This window comes from Moschus berezovskii, chromosome 20 (assembly GCF_049115385.1).
Source record: "Moschus berezovskii isolate FMDL1 chromosome 20, NW_MosBer_1.0, whole genome shotgun sequence".
Classification (NCBI taxonomy): domain Eukaryota; kingdom Metazoa; phylum Chordata; class Mammalia; order Artiodactyla; family Moschidae; genus Moschus; species Moschus berezovskii.
The window spans coordinates 63,972,262-63,991,681 of record NC_142479.1 but is presented as its reverse complement, the minus strand read 5'-3'; the positions used below and the strand labels follow the sequence as shown (position 1 = coordinate 63,991,681).

The following is a 19,420-nucleotide window of genomic DNA, read 5'->3' as shown; positions in this document are numbered from 1 at the left end:
CGCCCCTCGGGGGCAGGGGCAGGAAGCAGCCGCCTTCGCCGCATCCCAACTTCCCCCCACTCGGGCCAGAACAATGGCTTTTTGCCCGGAAAACGAAGTTCGGCGGAGGCCGGGCGCGCCCCGCAGACCAAGCGGGACTCGGCCGGTGATTGCCAGGTCAGAAGAAGGGAGGCGCTTCCTTCTTCCCCGCTAGGGACCTGCCCCAGCTCGCTGGACCCCCGCGCGCCACCCGTGCCCCCAGCCCAGCCAGACCAAGCGCGCGCGGGACCCCCGCCCGGGCGCGAAGCCGAGCCCGCCGTGAACAATGCGCGCCCCGCCTCCTGGCACCGCCCCCGCGCGCTCATTGGCCCGCTCCGGAACAGGGCGGCCCGCGGGGGCGGGTGGCGGGCCGGGGCGCGCGGGGTGCGGCGGCGGTGCGCGTGCGCGGGGCGGGCCTGCGCGGGGCGGGGGCGGTGCTTTGTGTGCGGCCGGCAAGGCGCGCGGCGGCTGTGGCTGTGCGGGGAGCGGCGGGCGCCGCGGTCGGGGCGGGGCGCGCGGCAGCATGGAGGAGCTGAGCAGCGTGGGCGAGCAGGTCTTCGCCGCCGAGTGCATCTTGAGCAAGCGGCTCCGCAAGGTGCGTGCGGCCCGGCCCGCGTCCGCCCGTGCCCGCCCACCCCGGCTCACGCGCCTCTTCTCTCCCTGCAGGGCAAGCTGGAGTACCTGGTCAAGTGGCGCGGCTGGTCCTCCAAGTGAGTCCCCAACAATGCGGTGCCCGTCTTCCCGCCCGCGCCACCTCGGTGTGTGGTGGGAGAGCGGCGTGGGTTCCTCGCCCGCGCCGTCTGGGGGCGTCCGCGCGCCCGGCGGGAAGTTTGCCGGGGGCTCCGCGGGCTCCTGGAGTTTGGCGGCTAGGGGACGCCCAGCGTGCGCGGGGTGCCCTTTGTTTACAAGCCCGCGGGGCGCGGGGCTGGGCGGCCTCCCCGGAAGCCCCTCCGGCCCGCCCAGCTCGGCTCCGGGCTCCCTGGCCGCCTCTCCCCACGCCCGGCCCGCGCCCCTCCGGCGCCGCGCGTTCCTCCCGCGCCCATTTGTTGCATACGCCCCCGCCCTCCTCAGCCGTCCCCGCGGGACTCCAGCCCCCTTCCTCTAGTCCGTATTTTCCCCGGCTGTAACCTGAGCTTTCTATTCATGGATGTAGGGCTCCTTTTTTTTTCCCCCCTCTTAATGGAAGGGAGGGAACTTGGCATCCCGGAAGGGGCTCTATTTACAGGCCATTCGCGCAGACCCAGTTCCCCATTCTTCCCGGACCCCACTTTTCTTTCTTTGCTTTCCCCTCCTGGTGCCCCGGCCGGTGTTGGCCTGGATGCCAGCAACTTGTTCTTGATCTTTTGGCTGCGTTTCTGTGCCCCTAAGCGTCCCCCTCTCAGCATCCTGCAGGAAGGAGCCTTCCCTTCCCTCCCTGGCTCCGGGCCAGGGTTTGGGGTCTTCCCTTTCTGCAACTTTCCATTTTATTGGGATTTGTTTTCTTCCTGTGGGAGGCTGTAGAGTCCTCCTGAGGCCGGGTGTTAATTGGGGGTGGAGGCAATGGTTTCCCTTTGAGTTTGAGGAGGAGGTGTTGGCTTCAGAACTCAGAGTCCCAGGAGTTCATCCTGGACGTGGGTGAGACCTTGGGGGACTCTCCCCAGTACCCCGGTTCCCTGGCTGCCAGCAGGCATCAGGGAACAGTGGGGCATCCCCACCTGGGCTGGTTTCGGAAGTGGTTGGTCGCTGCCTAGAACCTTAAGATGTCCTGTTCTTTGCTTTTCCAGACACAACAGCTGGGAGCCAGAGGAAAATATCCTGGACCCGAGGCTGCTCTTGGCCTTCCAGAAGAAGTGAGAAAGTTAACCAACCTGTGGGAGGGGGAAGCCAGTTGGGGGGACCCTGGCCTGTCACAGTCGCTCAGGGCAGTGCTGGCCCTCCAGAGTTCCTGGGCTTGGGCTGTGGTTTGAAGTCCCAGGTGAGCCGTCTTCTCCCTCCCTTCCCTCGGAGAGCCAGCACTGTGCCCAGATCTTGGGAATCCCTGAGTAGGTGCCGCTTTTGGTCTTTGTGACAGACTTGCCAAAATGAACCTTCTTGGACGTCCTTTGTGAAAAGTTCTGGCTTCTCTTTTTGGCCTTTGCTGTTGACTAGTTTGCAAACAGCACTAATAAAAACCAGGATGGCAGGTTTGCCCTGAAAAATGCAGACCTGTCCTCCCAGTCCTTATGTGTGGATTGAGCAAAAGAAGGCTCACAGAGGGAACAGGAACACACAGCAGAAAGTTACGTCTACTATGGTGTGTCTGGACCAAGAGCAGCACATTTATTTTTTTTCTGTGCTGCAAAACAGCTGGTCCCAAGTGAGCACCATGAGGGCCCCCTCACCAGTCTCAGGGGCTGAAATTGCTTCTGTAATTCAAGATGTCATATCTATTTTTAGGTAGGAGAGCTAGGTTAAGGGAAGCCTCTTTGAGATACTCAGGGGAAAGTGTGGTGAGTGGCTTGTGATGGCATAGGGTTCTAGGGAATTCCAGAACAGGCTGGTGGGGGTAAGGTGTGGGAATTGCCCTATTGGTTGTTGCTGTTGAGCCACTAAGTCGTGTCTGACTCTTTTGCGACCCCATGGACTGTAGTCCACCAGGCTTCTCTGTCAGTGGGATTTCCCAGGCAAGAATACTGGAGCAAGTTGCCATTTCCTTCTCCAGGGGATCTTTCTGACCCAGGAAGTGAACCCGAATCTCCTGCATTAGCAGACAGATTCTTTACCACTGAGCCACCAGGGAAACCCCTTGCCCTGTTGGTAGAGGTTGATAAATTAAGTGCCCCAAAGCTTTCTCAGATGGGGTCAATCCAGCTGGCTGTTCTCTGTTGGTTCATCCTATGTCCACCATTTTTTTTTGCTCTAGCAAGACATTTTGGGTCTTCTCAGACGGGCCATGGCAATGGGAGGAAAAGTAAGAGATTTCGGTGTGGGTTGAGAGAGAAGACAATGAGCATATGCTTGCCTTAACTTTTGAAAAAACTTTTGAAAAAAACTTCTATTTAATTCATAACTCAAGGACTGTAGGTCCCAAGGGGTGGGAGTTGGTACCTTTTTCTGTAAGTGTCCTGATTGTCCAGAGAGTGTGTGTCCTTCCCTTCACTCTTACAGCACAGCAGGCAGGAACTGAGGTTAGCGGATGTCACAGACATAGATGCCAGGGTTTAAGAGAACCATGGGGTGATCTGGTTTGCATCACAGGGGAGATAAAACTGGGGGGTGGGTGCTCTGCCTTGTTCTCTTCACTCCCAGAGACTCCCCTGGGATCTAAGGACTGGTGGTTATTTGCTTGGTGTGGGGATGTGGTCTTTGACTGTCAGGGGAAGTCCAGATTCTGGGCCCATGGGTATAGGTTAACGTGTCAGCAGAGACCCATGAGTGTTCCTGTCCTTTTAGGAGACAGGCTGGGGCTGCTCTAAGAGATCACCTTACAGGTGCAGATGAGATGGTGTTTGCCCATTTTAATTACCAGGAAACTACTTCAGATAGAGCCTCTTCCCCTGGGGTAGCCTGGAATACACGCTTTCAGGGTGGTGGGTGGGGGAGGCTCTTTTGGCCCTCTGACCCCGAGTCATGGAGCTAGTTAACACTGTCCTGCCTTGAGCCCCAGCCACCACGCAGTTAGATGCCGCCAGTACTTCCATCAGAGCAGAGTCTAGGAACAGAAAGAACTTAGAAAAAGGAAACAGGGAAAGAAATATGTGCTGGGAGCACTGGCTCTGAGTAAGACTGGGGGGAAGAGGACCCCTTGGTTACCCCGGTGCTCCCATGACTGAGATTTTATGCAGGAGGTAGAGAGGTGGAGACTGGGGCGCAGTGGTCCTCACCTCCCTGGCCCTGGACTCTCTTGTTTGGACTGAGAAAGTGGGACCACGTGACCATGAAGGCTCCTTCTAGTGGCATTGTAGAATTTCTGCTGTACCATCTCCCTGCAGATTTGCACAAAGTTGTTTTAAGAGGAGTCAGAGAAAACTGGGAATAATTCCTTTCCCAGCTTTGCTTGAATTTCTTAACTTGTCTTTACCGAAACATAAATGAAACTGATCTGCACCTCTGCCTTGGATGTGTTCATTAACAGGGTATGTTTTTGCAGGGAAACAGGTGATAAGCTACCTGGGGGGATTTGAAACCATAGGGTTCCAGGATAGCCAAAGGAACAGTCTGTGACTCTGATTGCTGATTGTCTTCAGGGAACACGAGAAGGAGGCGCAGAACCGGAAGAGAGGCAAGCGGCCCAGGGGCAGGCCGAGGAAGCACACCGTGATGTCCTCCTGCAGCCGACACTCCAAGCTCAAGGTGGGTGGCTGCTGCCCTGGATCTGGCAGCTTACCCCCAAGTGCTGGCTCTCTGCCAGCCCAGTGGAAAGTGGTGGCAGGAGGGTTGCGGGCTTGGGGGAAGGAGGCCAGCTGGCATCTCCACGCAAGTCTTTCCCTTGCTCAGAAGACTTTGGCTCTGCTTTCCCCTGGACTGCCACTCTGAGGCTCTGCCAGCAGGGGGCAACAGTGAACCTCAACACTCCACCTCCTGCCCTGTCCCTCTGGGGTAGCTGAGCACCACCCCCACGCCAGCTGGTTTCCTACTCTGGTGAGGTTCACTCTGTACTACTTTGTCACCTTCAGTGGCTTACAAGGAACAAAAAACAGGACACATGTATACAGTAGGTGCTCATAGGTGTGCCAAGTAGGCACAGCTAACAGTTGCATACATGCCTGGGCTTCATGGCACAGCTGCAAGATCAGAGTGTCTTTGATTTCTCTCTTGAAGGCGCTGCCCTCCAGGCTTGAATGCACACATTGGCTTGAGAAGCAGCAGCAAAGTGGGGAGCTGGCCAGGCAAGGAGACCCCAGACTCCCTGGGCTTTGATTCCATCATCCCCAGTTTGGGGCAGAAGAGCTTTGTGGCCAAGAGCAGGTGTTGACTCTGTCTCCATAAAGCACCCCTTTACACAGGGACCTGAACTAGGAAGGTGTGCCAGATTAGTGTTTGGGATGACACCCAGAGGATGTGGAGGGCAGTGGTTTGTTTTCCTATGTGCTGGAAGGGTCTGAAGGGATCATCTTTGGAAATGGAGAGACTGAAGCAAGATGTCCTGGTCGCAGAGCCCTTGCACACACTGCTTCACTCCACCCTGCCCCTCTGAGATACGTGGATCATACTGTTCTGAATTTCCCCATGCCAGGTGTCTGCCAAGGGCCAGGAGCTTCTCACAGGCCCCTGGCAGGCCCAGGACCCAGTGCCAGCCTGCAATGTTTCTGTCCATCACTCAGGCTTCACCTGTTTTTCTTTGTTCTCTTTCACTTCTAACTGTTCTGCTTAGGACATAGAACCGGACTGTGAGATCGCTCCCTCCTGGCCGCCTCTCTGATCTGGAAGCTGCAGGAGGGGCTGACTCCAAGGTGTCCATGTTTGCCCCTGGAGACCAGGCTTTAGAAGTGACACCTCATCCTTTGTCGTTGCAGGAATCTGACGCCCCTTCCAAATCTAAATCCAGCAGCTCTTCCTCTTCCTCCACATCCTCCTCTTCCTCCTCAGAGGAGGAGGACAGCGACCTAGACGCCAAGAGGGGCCCACGGGGCCGCGAGACTCACCCAGTGCCTCAGAAGAAGGCCCAGATCCTGGTAGCCAAGCCTGAACTGAAGGACCCCATCCGGAAGAAGCGGGGCCGCAAGCCCCTGCCCCCGGAGCAGAAGGCAGCCCGGAGGCCCGTGAGCCTAGCCAAGGTGCTGAAGACGGCCCGGAAGGACCTGGGGGCACCCACGGGCAAGCTACCCCCTCCACTCAGCGCCCCCGTGGCCGGCCTGGCGGCTCTGAAGGCCCATGCCAAGGAGGCTTGCAGTGGCCCCGGTGCCATGGCCACCCCAGAGAACTTGGCCAGCCTGATGAAGGGCATGGCCGGCAGCCCCAGCCGTGGGGGCATCAGCTGGCAGAGCTCCATCGTGCACTACATGAACCGGATGAGCCAGAGCCAGGCCCAGGCTGCTGGCAGACTAGCCCTCAGGGCCCCAGCGACTGGCAAGTGCAACCTCGGGCTGGACCTCAAGATGAGGACGCAGAAGGGGGAGCTGGGGATAAGCCCCCCAGGAAGCAAAGTCCCAAAGGCCCCGAGTGGAGCTGTGGAGCAGAAAATGGGGAGCACAGGAGGACCCCCGCACGTCCACAGTGGCAACAAAGTCCTTGCTGGGTGCCTGGGCCCCCAGCCTGCACCCACCCAGGAGCTAAGCCTCCAGGTCTTGGACTTACAGAGTGTCAAGAATGGCACGCCAGCGGGGGGCATGGTTGCCCGCCATGCCCCAGCCACCAAGGGCATTCCTGCCACCAACCCAGCCACTGGGAAGGGTGCCGGGGGCGGCCCCACTGCAGGAAGTGGGACTGGCCTGCCCACTGACGCCAGCAAGGGTGAGAAGCTGGTCTCCAGGGCGGCCGCCGTGCCCACCCCTGCAGGCAAGAGGGACTGTGGGAAGGGCAGCACGGCCCCCGGGCAGGAGGGCCACCCAACATCAGGAGAAGCACGGAAGACAGCCGCGCTCTCTGAGATGAGTACCGGTGAGGAGAACAGCAGCTCCGACTCGGACCCTGACTCGGCCTCCCTGCCCAGCGCCGGGCAGAACCTCTCTGTGTCCGTCCAGACCAGCCAGGACTGGAAACCCACCCGCAGCCTCATCGAGCACGTCTTCGTCACCGATGTCACCGCCAACCTCATCACTGTTACAGTGAAGGAGTCTCCCACCAGCGTGGGCTTCTTCAACCTGAGACATTACTGACGCCACCTGGCTGCCCTGGCTCCCCTGCCCTTCTCTGGCCTTTGACTTTGCTTTGATATGTGGCTTGCATCCCAAATCATCTCCAGGGGCCGGTGGCCTCCTTCAAGGGCAGGCCTGGGTGGGAACTCCCCTGGACCCGGCTTTCCCTGTGACTTCAGCAGGAGAGGCAACGTGATGCCTTCCTGCCTGGCCTTTACCCTTGTTCCTACCTCTGGGCCATTGCATTGCTCCCCACCTGCCTCAGGAAGTCTGAGTGGCCTCCTGGGGCTCAGTGAAATGTTCCCAAGAGCATCCTGTGTTTCTTAAGCCCGACCATGTTCGCTGTTTGAACTGGCTTCGTGGTCTGCGGTGACAGTGGTGGTCAGCTTGCCTCCTCGTCTCCTCTGGGCACGGGTGTTAAGAGGAGCGGTCTTCTCCAGGTCCAGCTTGACTGTTCTGGCCAGTGGCTGGAAGAGAGGGTTGCTTAAGGCTGGGGGGAGGTAAGGCCTGGGGGGTGCAGCTTCTGGGAGGACTCTGCTCAGGGTATGGGAGGAGCGGGGAAGGGGGCATGCTGGTCAGAACCCCCCACTCAGAGCAACGCCTGAGCTGGCAAGGGTGCGGGCACTGTTCACCTCCCCGCCTCTGCTCTCACCTTGGACAGCTGAGGGCTTGTGGCCTTAATGTTAGCCATTAGGCGTGGCAGTTGGGATTAGGAACCCTAGAGAGGTAGGTGTGGGTGCCGTCTCACCCTGATTCAGATTAACAGCTGCAGCCTCCACATGTTGACCCAGAGTCCAGCATGGGCAGGGAAGGGGCTGGTCCCAGAGCTGTTCCACCCGAACCTCCCAAGCTTGGGGGACAGGAGAAGGGTGTCCTTCCACTCCCCTCCTTTCTGCCACCCGGTACAAGGACTGCCTTAGTCTTAATCGTGGCCCTGCAAACTGGGCCATGTGGGCAGTTGCTGGAAGTAGGCTTCCCTTCCCCTCCGCTGGCTTCCCGCACTTCCCACCTACCTCCCCTGACAATCCCCCCCACCCCCGCACCTCTGGGGGTTCCGTGTTCTCTTTCCCAGCTGAGAAGCTGTATCTCTGTACCATTTGGGAAGTGGGACGAATCTGAGTGGTCCACCTGGCAGAGGGTCTCTAAAAAGGCTGGAGCTGCCAGCCCGACTGCCTACCCTGAGATAGCCGAGTCCGGAAGCGGTCTTGGCAATTCCAGCCAACAACAGAATTGCTGTTTCTGACTTGGGGCAGAGAGGTGCATCAGTGAGTGGAGTCAATGGTCTTTGATGCCAAAAAGAGAAGTGGGAATGCAGGGAACTTTATTTCTGCTTCAGTTACCAGTTAACATCAGCCAGCAGGTGTAGAGTCTTCTGTTGTTCCCATAACCCTGAGGGCAGGAGACACAGTGGGCTCTAGTGTCTGAGGGTAGGCCTCCCGGAACTCTAGCCACCCCCCTAGTCCCTCACCCTCCACGCCAAATAGGAAGATACAGCTTTTTTGTAGCCAAATCAATTTCAACAGTGTGCCTTTGGGGACGGATCCACATCCACGACCTGGTTGAGGGGTGTCCAGATGCAGTTTCCGACTCGTGTGATAGCCATGCTATCTGCAATTGGAATGGTGCCCACTCGGGCAGACCCAAGGGCTGGGGGTCCCAGACATTCAGGCTAAAACTGGAAAGTGGGCCATAAAGGGGAAGAATGCCCCCTCCACTACCCCAGCAGGAGATGGAGAGATGCCAGTGCACTGCCCTGTTTGAAAGAAAAGGGTGCCAGCACACTGGGCCCCTGGCACCATCCTCACTCCTGTCCCCAGATGCCCCTGGGTGTGACTAAAGGGACTCGGGCTGCCTCCCCATCAGAGGAGCTCATAACCTTCAAGTTGTGCTGCCTTAGAGGCTTCAGAGCCAGGCTAGCAGCAGCTCTCCCCTTCACGCCCTCAGGGCACCCCTGTTCTGGGCTAACCACAGCTCCAGCTGCCAGGTCCTCAAACCCCGACTAGGTGCCTTTCTGTTTACCAGCTACTTCAATCCCAAAGTTTGAATCTGCAAGCATCTTACTCCCAGCCACTTTGCCTTCTTGCTGTGTTGCATGTTTTTTTCTTGGTGCTTGTGAGCCCAAGTGGTTCATGTCTGTAAGTGTGAGTGTGTGTATACACGTGCAGGCGTGACAGCCTTCGCTGAAGAGTTGGACAGATGCTCAGAGTTGGTTGTCATGTTTACCGATAAATAAAAGCAGTACTTTCTCATTTGCTGCTGCTGCTGTGTGTGTGTGGCTAGGCATTGGTCACACATCTAACTGGTTTCTTTATCCTGCAGGGTTTCCTATGCTGAACTGCATCAGTGTATATTGAGTGTTGTTTTAATCCTCTTGTCAGTTTGCTTTTGTATTGGATAGGAAGAGTGGCCAGTCTTGTCTTCTATAGGGGATTTGGCATATTTTTATATGTATTTTTTTCATACCAAAAAGAGTGTTCCTTGGTTGGGGTTACACTCAAAATTCTGACCTGACTAAGAGGGCTCTAGGCCTAGAGGTTTCATTAGGAGAGAACTTTGGGGGAGGACCAGAGTTTTGGACCATTGCCAATCACTGGCTTGATTTGTGTTTTTTAATTTAAAAAAAAAAAAAGCCCAATCATTCATGTATGCCACTTCTAATTACTTTAAACTATGGGTGTGTGTTTGCTTTTTTAAAAGAGAACAAAAGTGGATATGTTATTGCCTTGGGAAACTTAAGATCTTTGTTGAAACAGCACAGCAGCCCAGCCCCCATATTCAGTCCGGACCAACTAGTTAAAAGGAAAAACTTCCCCCAGGAAACTCACAGCGGTTTGGAGGGGGAAGGGTGGGAGGAGAGGAAGGTAGTGCCTGGAGGACCAGATCTTTGCTCACGTGCATCTAAAGATTCTGTGGATTTTCTAGTATATTTTTGGAAAACTAACACTAGCAATAGGTTGCTGATCTTTTTAGACGGATGTTAATTTATTTTGTAGGGGAGAGTCATTAGCAGATGGTGTCAGAGGGTTTTTGTCTTAACTTTTTGTTAACTCTTGGTATATCAATAAATTCTTAACTTTTTGGCTTGGTGTGTGTCATGAGTGATACCCAAAAACAGCAGTCTCTTCACTTTACCTTTCTTGAGGCAAAATACTTATCTCAACTTGAATCACGGGGTGAAAAAATGAAAGGCTTTGCAAAAGTTTCAGCCACTTTAATGGGGTCAAAAATTTTTTTCTAAGCAGAGGGGTGGGTTTAATTATGAGTCCTTACACCAGCATTTCCCAGAGAGGGCAGTTGGACACTGAAGGGGACATTTGGCCATGTCAAGAGGATTGTGGTTGTCACAACTGGGGGGCAGGGGTGAGTGTTACTGCTACTGGCATCTAGGGTAGAGGAAAGGGATGCCGCAGTATGTCACAAATCAAACTCTTTGAGACATCTCCCAGAAACATACTCTAAACAAACAGAATTTTCCACATGTGCATGAGCACACCCCACCCCCAGTATCCAAATGATCCTGTGTTGGAAAGCTACTCAACCCCTTGAATCCACCACATGTGGTAACACTTTAAAAGGACACAGCTATAAAATTCAGGGAAGTAGCCATGAAGCACAAGAATCTCTGAATCAGTGGTGCTACTGTGACTCCTAACCCATGGCTCATAATAAAGAGACGATTTGCTTATTATATAACCTTCCCTGGTCCTATAAGGTTTGCATTACCCTCAGCATGAATTTATTCATAAATTTCAGCCTCCAGGGAGAAGGAAGCTCCCTTTGAAGTAAAGAGAAGTTGGGCCTGGATGTTGGCCACCACTGGTTGAAAGGCTAGCTGGGGCAAAAGCCTGAATGTTTTAGTTCAGGAAGAGATTCCCACTACAAAAATGCTTCTTCCCCCAGCTCTGGCAGTCTCCAGAAAAGGCCTGCGAATTTGAAATCATTCTTGCAGGGAAGGCTGCTGGCATATTTTCTTTTGTTGTGCCTTCGGAGGCTGGCGTTGTTTTCTTTTGGAGAAGGTGGCCAGGGATGACCCTAGCCGTCCTGTCCTCTGGCTTTTGAGGGCAGCAGAAGGGATTGGGGGTGGCCAGGAAAGAGCAGGCTAGAGGAGTAACAACCCGCGCGGCTCCCAGTGGCGAGCCCATTTGTACAGAGCGACAGCCAGACGTGTACGGGGGGCCCTGACCCACACTGGCCTTTGTTAGTTTCTGCGCTGCTGATCTGATCGCCTAATCCACCGCCTTCCCAGAAGAATGGGCTGGGCTGCCAAGGGGCCCGACCCGGCCCGAGGGCCCGGCCCGCGGCCTCCCTGGGGCTCAGCCCCGCGCCGCTGGATCCAGCACGAGCGTGCCTGGCGGATCGGGCCGCTGGACACCTTCTTCCCTACCTTTGTCGCTGGAGGGTCTGGCCGAAGGGTGGTCGCGGAGGGGGCGCCCACGGTGGTCCACTCTAGAGTACTTTTGGGACGGAGAGACGAGGCGTTCCCTGCTCCCCTCGCGACCCAGAAAGGTATCGTCGCCAGTGAGCGGGGTTGAGGCCATCGCCTCTAGAGGGCGCGCGCGACCCGCGAAGATCGGGCCGCTGGCGCTTTGGAGGCGCGAGGAACATTCCCCACCCCCGGTTCCGAGCTGCCAAAGGGAACCGAATTGCACGACCCGCAACACAATTGCTCTGAAACACACACACCCAAAAGTCTCCAAATTTTCAGGAAGTAAGCCCCGGCCCCAAGCCCCTTTTCTCCTGTCCAGGCTCCGAAAGCTGGAGGTAGAGCCCGATCAAGCACTGAGACGCCCCCAACTCGAACCCTAGTTGGATTCCAGGCCCCCTCTGGCCCTGGGGGACTCTGGGGTGAGAAGAGGGGAAAATAATATGAGCCCCCCACCCCCAAGTCCTGGGACAGGCCTGTTCACTATTGAGTCTCCCACACACAGCCCGGGGCCATAATATGAGCCCCCCACCCCCAAGTCCTGGGACAGGCCTGTTCACTATTAAGTCTCCCACACACAGCCCGGGGCCTCGACTAGGATCTGTACTGATAAGCATCAAAGGGGGGAGCCCCCCAAAAAAAACACCAACCCAATGCTCTCTCTCCAAAGAGCCATAAAGATTCCAGTTCAACCAGTATGTGGCCCAAGCTCCCAAGCTCCCTGCTGGCTGCCGCAGCACTAGATGGCCCTACCCTTTGGAGGCAGAGGAATGCCTCAGCCCTAGGCAGCACCACAGGCCCAGGCCTCCACACCTGGTGTCTTTCCCAGAGCATCTGCCTACGTTATGAAAACTCGCCGGAGAAGCACCAGATCAAGGCCAAGGCTGGTGGTGGCCAGACAGCCGGGGGAAGGGGGCAGAGTCGGCGCCCTCCCATCTCCCTGTCTCCCAAAGCACGAGCCCACTAGGCTGCCCAATGTCGGAGAGAGTCTCGGGGGCCACGGCCAGGGGGCTGGCCCCCCGCTGCGATCCTCCCCAAGCCACTGCATTCCACTCCCCGCCCTCTGACTCTGCCCACCTGCCCAGCCCCTCACGTCGGAAGGCTGACCCACGGCCCCAAGGCCAGGTGCCTGGCCGCTCCCTCCCTCCCAGGTCCACATACAGGCCACAGACTAGAGGAAGAAGGTGAAGAGAGCTCCGCCTGACGCGGGGTCACCGACTCAATGGCCAAGAGTAGGAGATGCACCGGCCTACCCGGGCCCACACCCCTCCCTTCCGGTTCTGCCAAGTGCGCCTAGATTCGCACTTGCTTCTCCTGGTGGCGACGTCTGCTAGGTCTGGGGCGCGGGTGGTGGGGGTGAAACTGCGCTCAGTGCGGTGGCCCCGTTGGGGTCCCCAGGGCGGCTCTCCTGTGCAGGCTTCACGACCCCACCCCATTGCTGCAAAGTCTTTGGCCAGGAAAATCTGAGGAACCCCCACCCCACCCGGTGCTCAGCGCTACTCCGAACCATTTCTCTCCCAGCGTTGGGGGTGTTGCTCCCCCAGACCAGGGACTGAGAGGCTGGGGGGGGGGTGATAGCGGAGGCGGGGGGCGCGGGGCTGCGCCTCGGCAGCTCTGGGTTCACTAATCACATCAGCGCGCTCTGCGCCGGCTCGGAGCAGCCAGTTGCCTAGCAATACCCGCGAACTCAATTCCTCAATCAATAGGCGCGAGGCGCTGCAATTCGGGGAGCGCTGGCGAGGCGAGGCTAGGTGGGTCTGGGGGCGGGTCCCAGGACGGCACTGGTGAGCAGGCGGGAAGCCGGAGCAGCGCGGCACCGAGGCGCGGGGCGTCAGGGACCAGGCTATCAGGCCTGGGGGTGGGGTGCGTCGGGGGAGTCCCTCCAGGAGAAATGGGAACCCAGAGGTCGCGCCCATCTCCCCGGGATCCCCGAGTTCTGCCCAGATCGCAGAGAAGTGCAGTCCGTAGGTGAGGAAAGCCAAGACTTTCCCCTTTAATAGGCTAAGAAGAGTCACTTACCGCTCCCTCCCAATCCTACCCTCTGCCCCGCCGGATTGGCATCCCCCCAGCTGGGGAATGGCCTACTGGAAAAGGAATCTTCCAGGGCCGATAGGGGCGAGAGAGGCGGGTGGGATGGGTCATGGGCGAGAAGGGAAGGGTCCTCTCCTCCCGGGGCGCCTGTTCCCTCTTCTCGAGGGCCGGAAAAAGGGAATAAAACCCGAGACACGTCTCTATTTACAAAGTATATATTTAAACACGTAAAAAGCGGTATTGGATACAGACATTCACAACCGCAGAAGATACGTGCCAAGCTCCACTCAAGCTGAGGCGGAGATCGATTCGAGATTTGTACAAATCTTAGAATTAAATAAACCCAACACCCGCACATCTCTCGCGGTTGCAGACGCCCAGCCACGCGGCCCCTGCCCTGCCCTGCCCACCCACCCCCAGGTCAGCGTCGCAAGAGCGAGCAAAGGAGACACGTGGACGGCCACGGACAGAAGACAGGACAGATAGGCGGTGGGGCAGAACCAGGACCGGGGAAGATCGGAGCGAAGGGGCAAAGTCAGCCCCGAGGGAGGGAGATGAGGGTGAAGGCAGGAAAGGAGGGAGGGAAGGCGGCAGCCAGGTAAAGACATGGGTCCTGGAGTGACCGTCCACTCGGTAACAGACATGTCCCTTGAATGAAGTTTCATCTGAAAATAGCGTCGATATTTAAATAGATACACTTGGTCAACAGCGCTTCTTTATACAAAGTCTAAAATACCAGTTTTACAAATGTGAGCAGATAAAAATCCCCATTCCACGGGTTTTTTATAGGCGCAATTTGATAATTAAAAAAGAAAAATCATGTAGTATTCCGTCTTCCTCTTTTTTACCCCCTCACTTCAAAGGCAAGAATGTCTGGAGGAGAGGCTGCGAAGAGGGAGTGGGAATACGGGGAGTGCGGAAGAGAAACCAGGCGGGGGTCCCCACCCAGTCCCCCCAGGATCGAGAAGTTTCCCCCTCAGTCCCGGCTCCCCGCCTGTCGCGCCGGGAGTCTGTGCTTCCTCCCAAAGCGCCGAGCCCCCTCGCCCCTCCCTCCACTAGCAATGGGAAGTTAGATTCCCTCTGGCCCTTTAAGGGTGGGGGAGGGCGAGGAGGCCGCAGGACCAGTCCTCGAAGGGACCGGGATGTAAGGGGGGCAGATTTGTGCTTTTGAGTCAAAAGAGGGGCGCGCATCCTGCGTCCTTGGAACACAGCGTGGTCATGAGTCGGCCGGGGCGGGGGCGTCCAGGGACCCGCCGCCGCGCGCAGGCCTCCCCAACCGCGCCGGCAGTCTCTTCTCCAACTCCCTCTCCTCCCTCCCCCTCTGGCGGAGTTTGAATGTCGAGTTCAAATAGAGAACACTCCGCGAATCGAAAAGGCCTATAAATTATAGCTTTTGCTTTTAAGAAAGGGGGGTAAAAAAGGAAAAAGGAAAAGTTCTGATGCGCTCTCTTGGATGGAAACCTCCCCTGGCCCCTCCTTCCCTCGCCCCGCCGAAGCCGCCCCGGTGCCAGTCCTGGCCACCTCCGAGCCGGAGCCCAGACCTCCACCGCACTCCCAGCCGAGCTGCGGCCAGGGCCTGGGTGCTAAGCCCCGCTCCCAGCCGCCCCCCACCCCCGTGGGTCCCTCTGGGTGGGCCTGTCTGGCCGGGCGTTCTCCTGGGAGCTGGCGGCCCGCCCTCCCCGAGGGAGGGGGACTAGTCCAATCTTCCTGGGAGGTGGGGGTCACCGTCTCTCCTGGCGAAGCTAGAAGACGTGAAAAAAGAAAAGTCCACCCCCGAACATTTCTCTCGTAAAACAGCAACTGTCTCGAACTCTGGGCACCGACATGCAATCCTCCCAATTTATCCTGGCATTTCGGGAATGTAAACAGATTCGCTGGATTTCTTTTCTTTCTGTGAAGTAAGGAAAGGAATCGAGGGAACTGGGAGATTTTGTCCACATGACATACCTACGATCCTATCTGCGTGTACAACACACGTATCTCCCGTAAAGTGCTTTTCCTGGTGTGGTCCTGGGGGGACTCTGCTGCTCCCCACCCACCCGCAACTTTTACCTTCAACTTCACACACAAAAAAATTACTCCAGTTAATACTTTGCTTTCCCACCAACAGACTTCTTAATCTTAAAACAAACAAAAAAAAATAGGAAAAGGAAAAAGACTGACCCCACCTCCTCCCTTTCTGATTGGGGAGCCAATCTTTTGTTGGCCTGGCCAACCAATGGGAAGAGAGAAAAAAATCCGGGTCCTGCCTTGGTTCCAGGGGTCTGCCCCTGGGCTGTGGGAAAATGGAGGAGGGGTGAGGTGGGCTGGCTGAGTCCTTCCAGACACCATCAGAGGCCAAGTGCCCAGGTCTTCATCCTCCCTACTGCCCTGGGTGGCTGTCGGACCCCTCCTGCCCCAACTCAGCCTGTCTTCCCCAACTAAACCACACTGAGTCTCTCTCTCTCTCCTTGTTTAAATAAAACAACTTCAAGAGTTGAAATATATATATTTAGATATTTTTTCTTAAATAACATATTTACATCTAATAGAAAATATAACTCTAGAGATAATCTTTCCAACCAAAACTGAGGTGGGAGGGATGAAAGGAAAGGGGTTGTGTGAAGGTAGGGAAGGGGCAGGGCCAGCCAGAAGGCCGCCTCCCCACCCAGAAATAAAAAGCATTATTCCAAGTTTGCACTCTTACTCTCTCTCCTGCTCCCTGGTCTTGGGATCACCCACCCAGATATTCATCTTTTCTCTTTAAAAAACCCTTGGTCCGTGTTACTTTCCTTAATGGTGACGGTCAAAAAGTTTGAGGTCACGTCGGTGACCACCACCTTCTCCAAGTTGGTCAGAGAGGGGCTCCAGGATTCTTCCTCTGGGTCCCCCAGGATTCTGGCCACTGGGATTCTGGCGATGAGGGAGGGCCTTCCCCCTTGTGCCCCCATGTCCCGATACAAGCCCCCCACAGAGCTGGGGGTGCCTGAGCCATGCCTGTCCCGGGGGCCACCAGGGTCCAGGGTGCCCTGGCCTTTGGCCTCCAGGAAGGCAGCCCTGTGCTTTATGACCCTGGCCGGAAAGGTGTCCACAGCCAGCTTGCCTGTGGCCTCAGCGGGGCTAGGGCTGGCCACACCACACTGGGCCAGGTCCGAGTCCTGCCTTCGAGCCAGCTGGATCACGCTGTGGCCAGCTGGGAACTTCCCTGCCCCGGAAGCAGTGTCGTCCAGCTTCCTGCCCTTGAGGTAATCTCCGAGGCCATCACTGGGTTCTCCCAAGGGCCTGTGTGAGGGGTCTAGGAGCTCTTTCCGGGGCTTGGGACCTCGCTTCTTGGAGCTGTCACCTGGCGAGCCGGGTTTGTCATCTGCGCGGCCGGCGCCCCGTTCACGCTCCCGCTCTCGTTCCCTCTCCCTCTCTCGCTCCCGGTCGCGCTCGCGGTCCCGAGGGGGCTCCACTCGGCAGGTGCTGCTCGTGCTGCTGCTGCTTCCCGGTGGGGAAAGACCCATGTTGCGAAGGCCTTCACGGGACCGGGAAGTAGAGGCCAGTTCTTGGGGTGAGCGGCCTGGGTAGGGGATCCGAATGCCTCGGGCCGAGTCACTTCGGAACTCGTACGTTTTGGCCTTTGCCTTGGCCTGGGCCTTCAGGAAGAGAGACTAGTGTCAAGAACCCAGCAGGGCCCTTGCCCCGCCCCCACCTCCCCCACCCCTCTTCCAGCCCCAGCCTCCCAGCTTCACCCTCTGATGCCTTGGAATTCCCATATGGGTAGGGGTAGCAGTTTTTCTGGAAGCAGTCATTTGTACCAAGTACCCTTCCTGTGGTTGATTATGTCTATTTGAGATGGTTGAGGGGGTCTGATAAAGGAATTCTAGTTTGGCTAAGTTCCTCCCCTCAGATACCCTTAGCGGGGAAGTGACTTGGTGTCAGCCTGTCTAGGGACTCCCTCCTAGATTATAAACAGCACACCTCATTGGTTCATAACCCCTCATGGCCTGCTCCCCACAAACTGACACAAGAACACTACTGCCCACCATTGGACACTGTCACCCTACCTTGAGCAGGAAGGTTTTGGGTTTGGGTCCTCGTTTTTTGGGGCCATACAGCTCCATCTCTCGCTCCCTGCAGAAAGGAAGGAGGGGGAGAAAGGGGTGCGTGAGTGAAGAAACCAAGTGCGCCTCCAGTTGAGGCTAGACAGGAGCCACCCTTCGTGCTTCTAAGTGAGAAGCTGAAGCCTGGAATGGCCTGTACCTTTCCTCAAAGGCTGCAAGCAGGCGAGCATCCAGGATGTTTTCTTCGGGTTCCCATGTGCTGTACCTAAAGGAAATCAGGAAGAAGTGGGCGTCAGTCCAGGGAGCAGAGAAAGAACCGCGGGTGTGTATGTGTATGTCTGTAACTTTTCTTGTTGCATTGTATTGTATTTCAATGTAAAGGGAAAAAGAGGAAGAAAGAAAGCTCCGGAATAACAGTCTGGGGTTGAGAATTGCACAGAACCTACTTACTTCTGCGACCAGCCCTTCCATTTCACGAGGTATTCCATGCGTCCCTGAAGATGCAAAAAGGAAATTGTGTGTGCACGGGGAAAAATGCATGACGGGGACACAAGAAATACATGCAAAAAATGCATGCACCGAATGAATGCGCTAAATCCCACCGCGAAAGGCACGCGCCCGCTGCATCACCCCCTGCACGAAACGCTGCACAGAGTGCATGCACCGGCATTCATTCCCCCCACCCCGCCCCCCACCCATGCAATCTGTGCATCGCTGCAAGTCTAAGGAAAGCGCTTGGGCTCAGAGCCGCCGCCACGGCCGCGGCCGCTGCTGGGACCTGGGGGAAGGGAAGCTGGGTTGCAGCAGGGGGAGGGAACCCAGGCCGGGAGGGGAGGGCTCGGCCCAAGGCCCGGGGGCACCTACTTTCCGGATGCGCCGCTTCAGGAGGGCTTCGGCCGCGAACACCCGCTCCCCCACCGCTGAAAGCTCCATGTTGACTCGGCGCTTCCCCCCTTGGCCGCTTCCAGGAGCAGAAAAGCAGCAGCCAGCGCACGACAGACCATAATACTCTCCCGCTGACGTCAGTTCTCCTCCCCCTCCCGCGCGCTAGCTCCCTCCCCGCCCCCTCCCTCGAGCAGCTCCCTCCTCCCTGCTTGCCCCGCGCTTCCTCCCGCCCCACGTGTTGCTAACGACGTTGCTAAAGCCGAGCGGCCAGAGCCAGCTCTCCTGCGCTCTGATTGGGCGAACTCCGGGCCACGCCCCTCTCGCTTTCTCCCCCGCGTTGCTACGTGACCCGCGTTCCAATCGCCAGGGGGCGGAGTCCGAGGCGACTCCGGAGACTGAGCGCGAGGGGGGTGGGGCCGCCGCCGGAAGTGGCGTAGCGTGGAGGCGGGCTCGGCCACTGTCAGTCTGTCGGGCTGGCAGGGGGCCGTCCACCCTCGGTCCCCACCGGGGCCCCCTCCCCCGCCGCCAAGATGTCCCCCCGGTGCTCAGCGTCCCCCACAGCTCTCGCTGGGACCCTGGCGGCGGTGTCAGCCAGGCCCCGCCCCCTTGGCGACCCCCAGCCAGCCCCACCCCCACCGCCAGGACTCGCGTTGTTTCCTCCCCCCGCCGCCGCCGCCGCCGCGCTGCACAATGCACAATGCACAGGTGCTGGGGCGCCGCGGGCCGCGCCCGAACCCCCTAGTGCCGGCGACGCGCCCCTCGCCAGCTTTCCCACCCGGCCCCCTCCCCCCGGCTTGCACACCCGACCCTCCGTCTCCATGGCAACGGCCTCCCCCCGCTGCCGCCAGCCCCATCCCGCTAACAAATCAATGTGCCTGTGTCTCCTTCTCCGGTCGCGCAACCCTGCCCTCGGCCACCCTCCGGGCCTTGCGAGGCGGGCTGGGCTCGAGCGCTCGCCCCTAGCTTGGAGGCCGAATGCAGACTCGGTGGCGGCCCGCCGTTGCTGCCAGAGTCTTCCTGCACCCCAGGATCCCGTGGGGGAGTTCGCGCGCCTTCTTCCTGCCCCCTCCCCGACCCGTCCCGGACACCCGCAGCCACCTGCCCCTGCCGCCAGCCCGCGTTTCTGTTCCACGCCAGGCCCTGGCCCCAAGTGTCGCTAGCCCCAGCCCAGCCGCTTCTTGCTCCAGGCCGGGGTGTGTTGGGGAGGGCATGAACGACCACCAAGGCAGAGTCTGGAGTTTGGCTGGGGTTGGGGAGCGCGACTAGGGGAGCTCCCTGCTTTA

The 19,420-nt window shown here is 57.8% G+C and overlaps 2 protein-coding genes across 4 annotated transcripts; one reads left to right on the top strand and one right to left on the bottom strand.

Moving 5' to 3' along the window:
- Positions 1-449: 449 nt before the first annotated feature.
- On the top strand, positions 450-7,954 carry CBX2 (chromobox 2). Of its 3 annotated transcripts, XM_055408421.2 has the most exons (5): positions 450-613; positions 685-728; positions 1,782-1,847; positions 4,224-4,329; positions 5,493-7,954. In XM_055408421.2, exons 1-5 carry the CDS (start codon positions 542-544, stop codon positions 6,792-6,794), a joined length of 1,590 nt encoding a protein of 529 aa, XP_055264396.1. In that variant the 5' UTR covers positions 450-541; the 3' UTR covers positions 6,795-7,954. The 3 variants fall into 3 exon arrangements, with proteins under 3 accessions (XP_055264396.1, XP_055264397.1, XP_055264398.1); XM_055408422.2 differs by lacking the exon at positions 685-728 and having other exon boundaries at positions 477-613; XM_055408423.2 differs by lacking the exon at positions 450-613 and having other exon boundaries at positions 685-776.
- A 5,497-nt stretch (positions 7,955-13,451) lies between these two features.
- Positions 13,452-18,261, bottom strand: CBX8 (chromobox 8). Its single transcript, XM_055408420.2, has 5 exons — positions 18,117-18,261; positions 17,703-17,746; positions 17,452-17,517; positions 17,256-17,322; positions 13,452-16,844 (listed from the first exon to the last, which is right to left on the bottom strand). The coding sequence occupies exons 1-5, from the start codon at positions 18,183-18,185 to the stop codon at positions 15,957-15,959; spliced, it is 1,134 nt and encodes a 377-aa protein (XP_055264395.1). The 5' UTR covers positions 18,186-18,261; the 3' UTR covers positions 13,452-15,956.
- Positions 18,262-19,420: the final 1,159 nt, after the last annotated feature.

Coding starts and splice junctions, on each gene's coding strand:
- CBX2 (XM_055408421.2), top strand. CDS start 542: ATGGAGGAGCTGAGCAGCGTGGGCGAGCAGGTCTTCGCCGCCGAGTGC. Junction 614..684: donor TGAGCAAGCGGCTCCGCAAG/GTGCGTGCGGCC, acceptor CTCTCCCTGCAG/GGCAAGCTGGAGTACCTGGT. Junction 4,330..5,492: donor GCCGACACTCCAAGCTCAAG/GTGGGTGGCTGC, acceptor TTGTCGTTGCAG/GAATCTGACGCCCCTTCCAA.
- CBX8 (XM_055408420.2), bottom strand. CDS start 18,185: ATGGAGCTTTCAGCGGTGGGGGAGCGGGTGTTCGCGGCCGAAGCCCTC. Junction 17,747..18,116: donor TGAAGCGGCGCATCCGGAAA/GTAGGTGCCCCC, acceptor TTGCATCTTCAG/GGACGCATGGAATACCTCGT. Junction 16,845..17,255: donor CCAAAACCTTCCTGCTCAAG/GTAGGGTGACAG, acceptor CTCTTCCTGAAG/GCCCAGGCCAAGGCAAAGGC.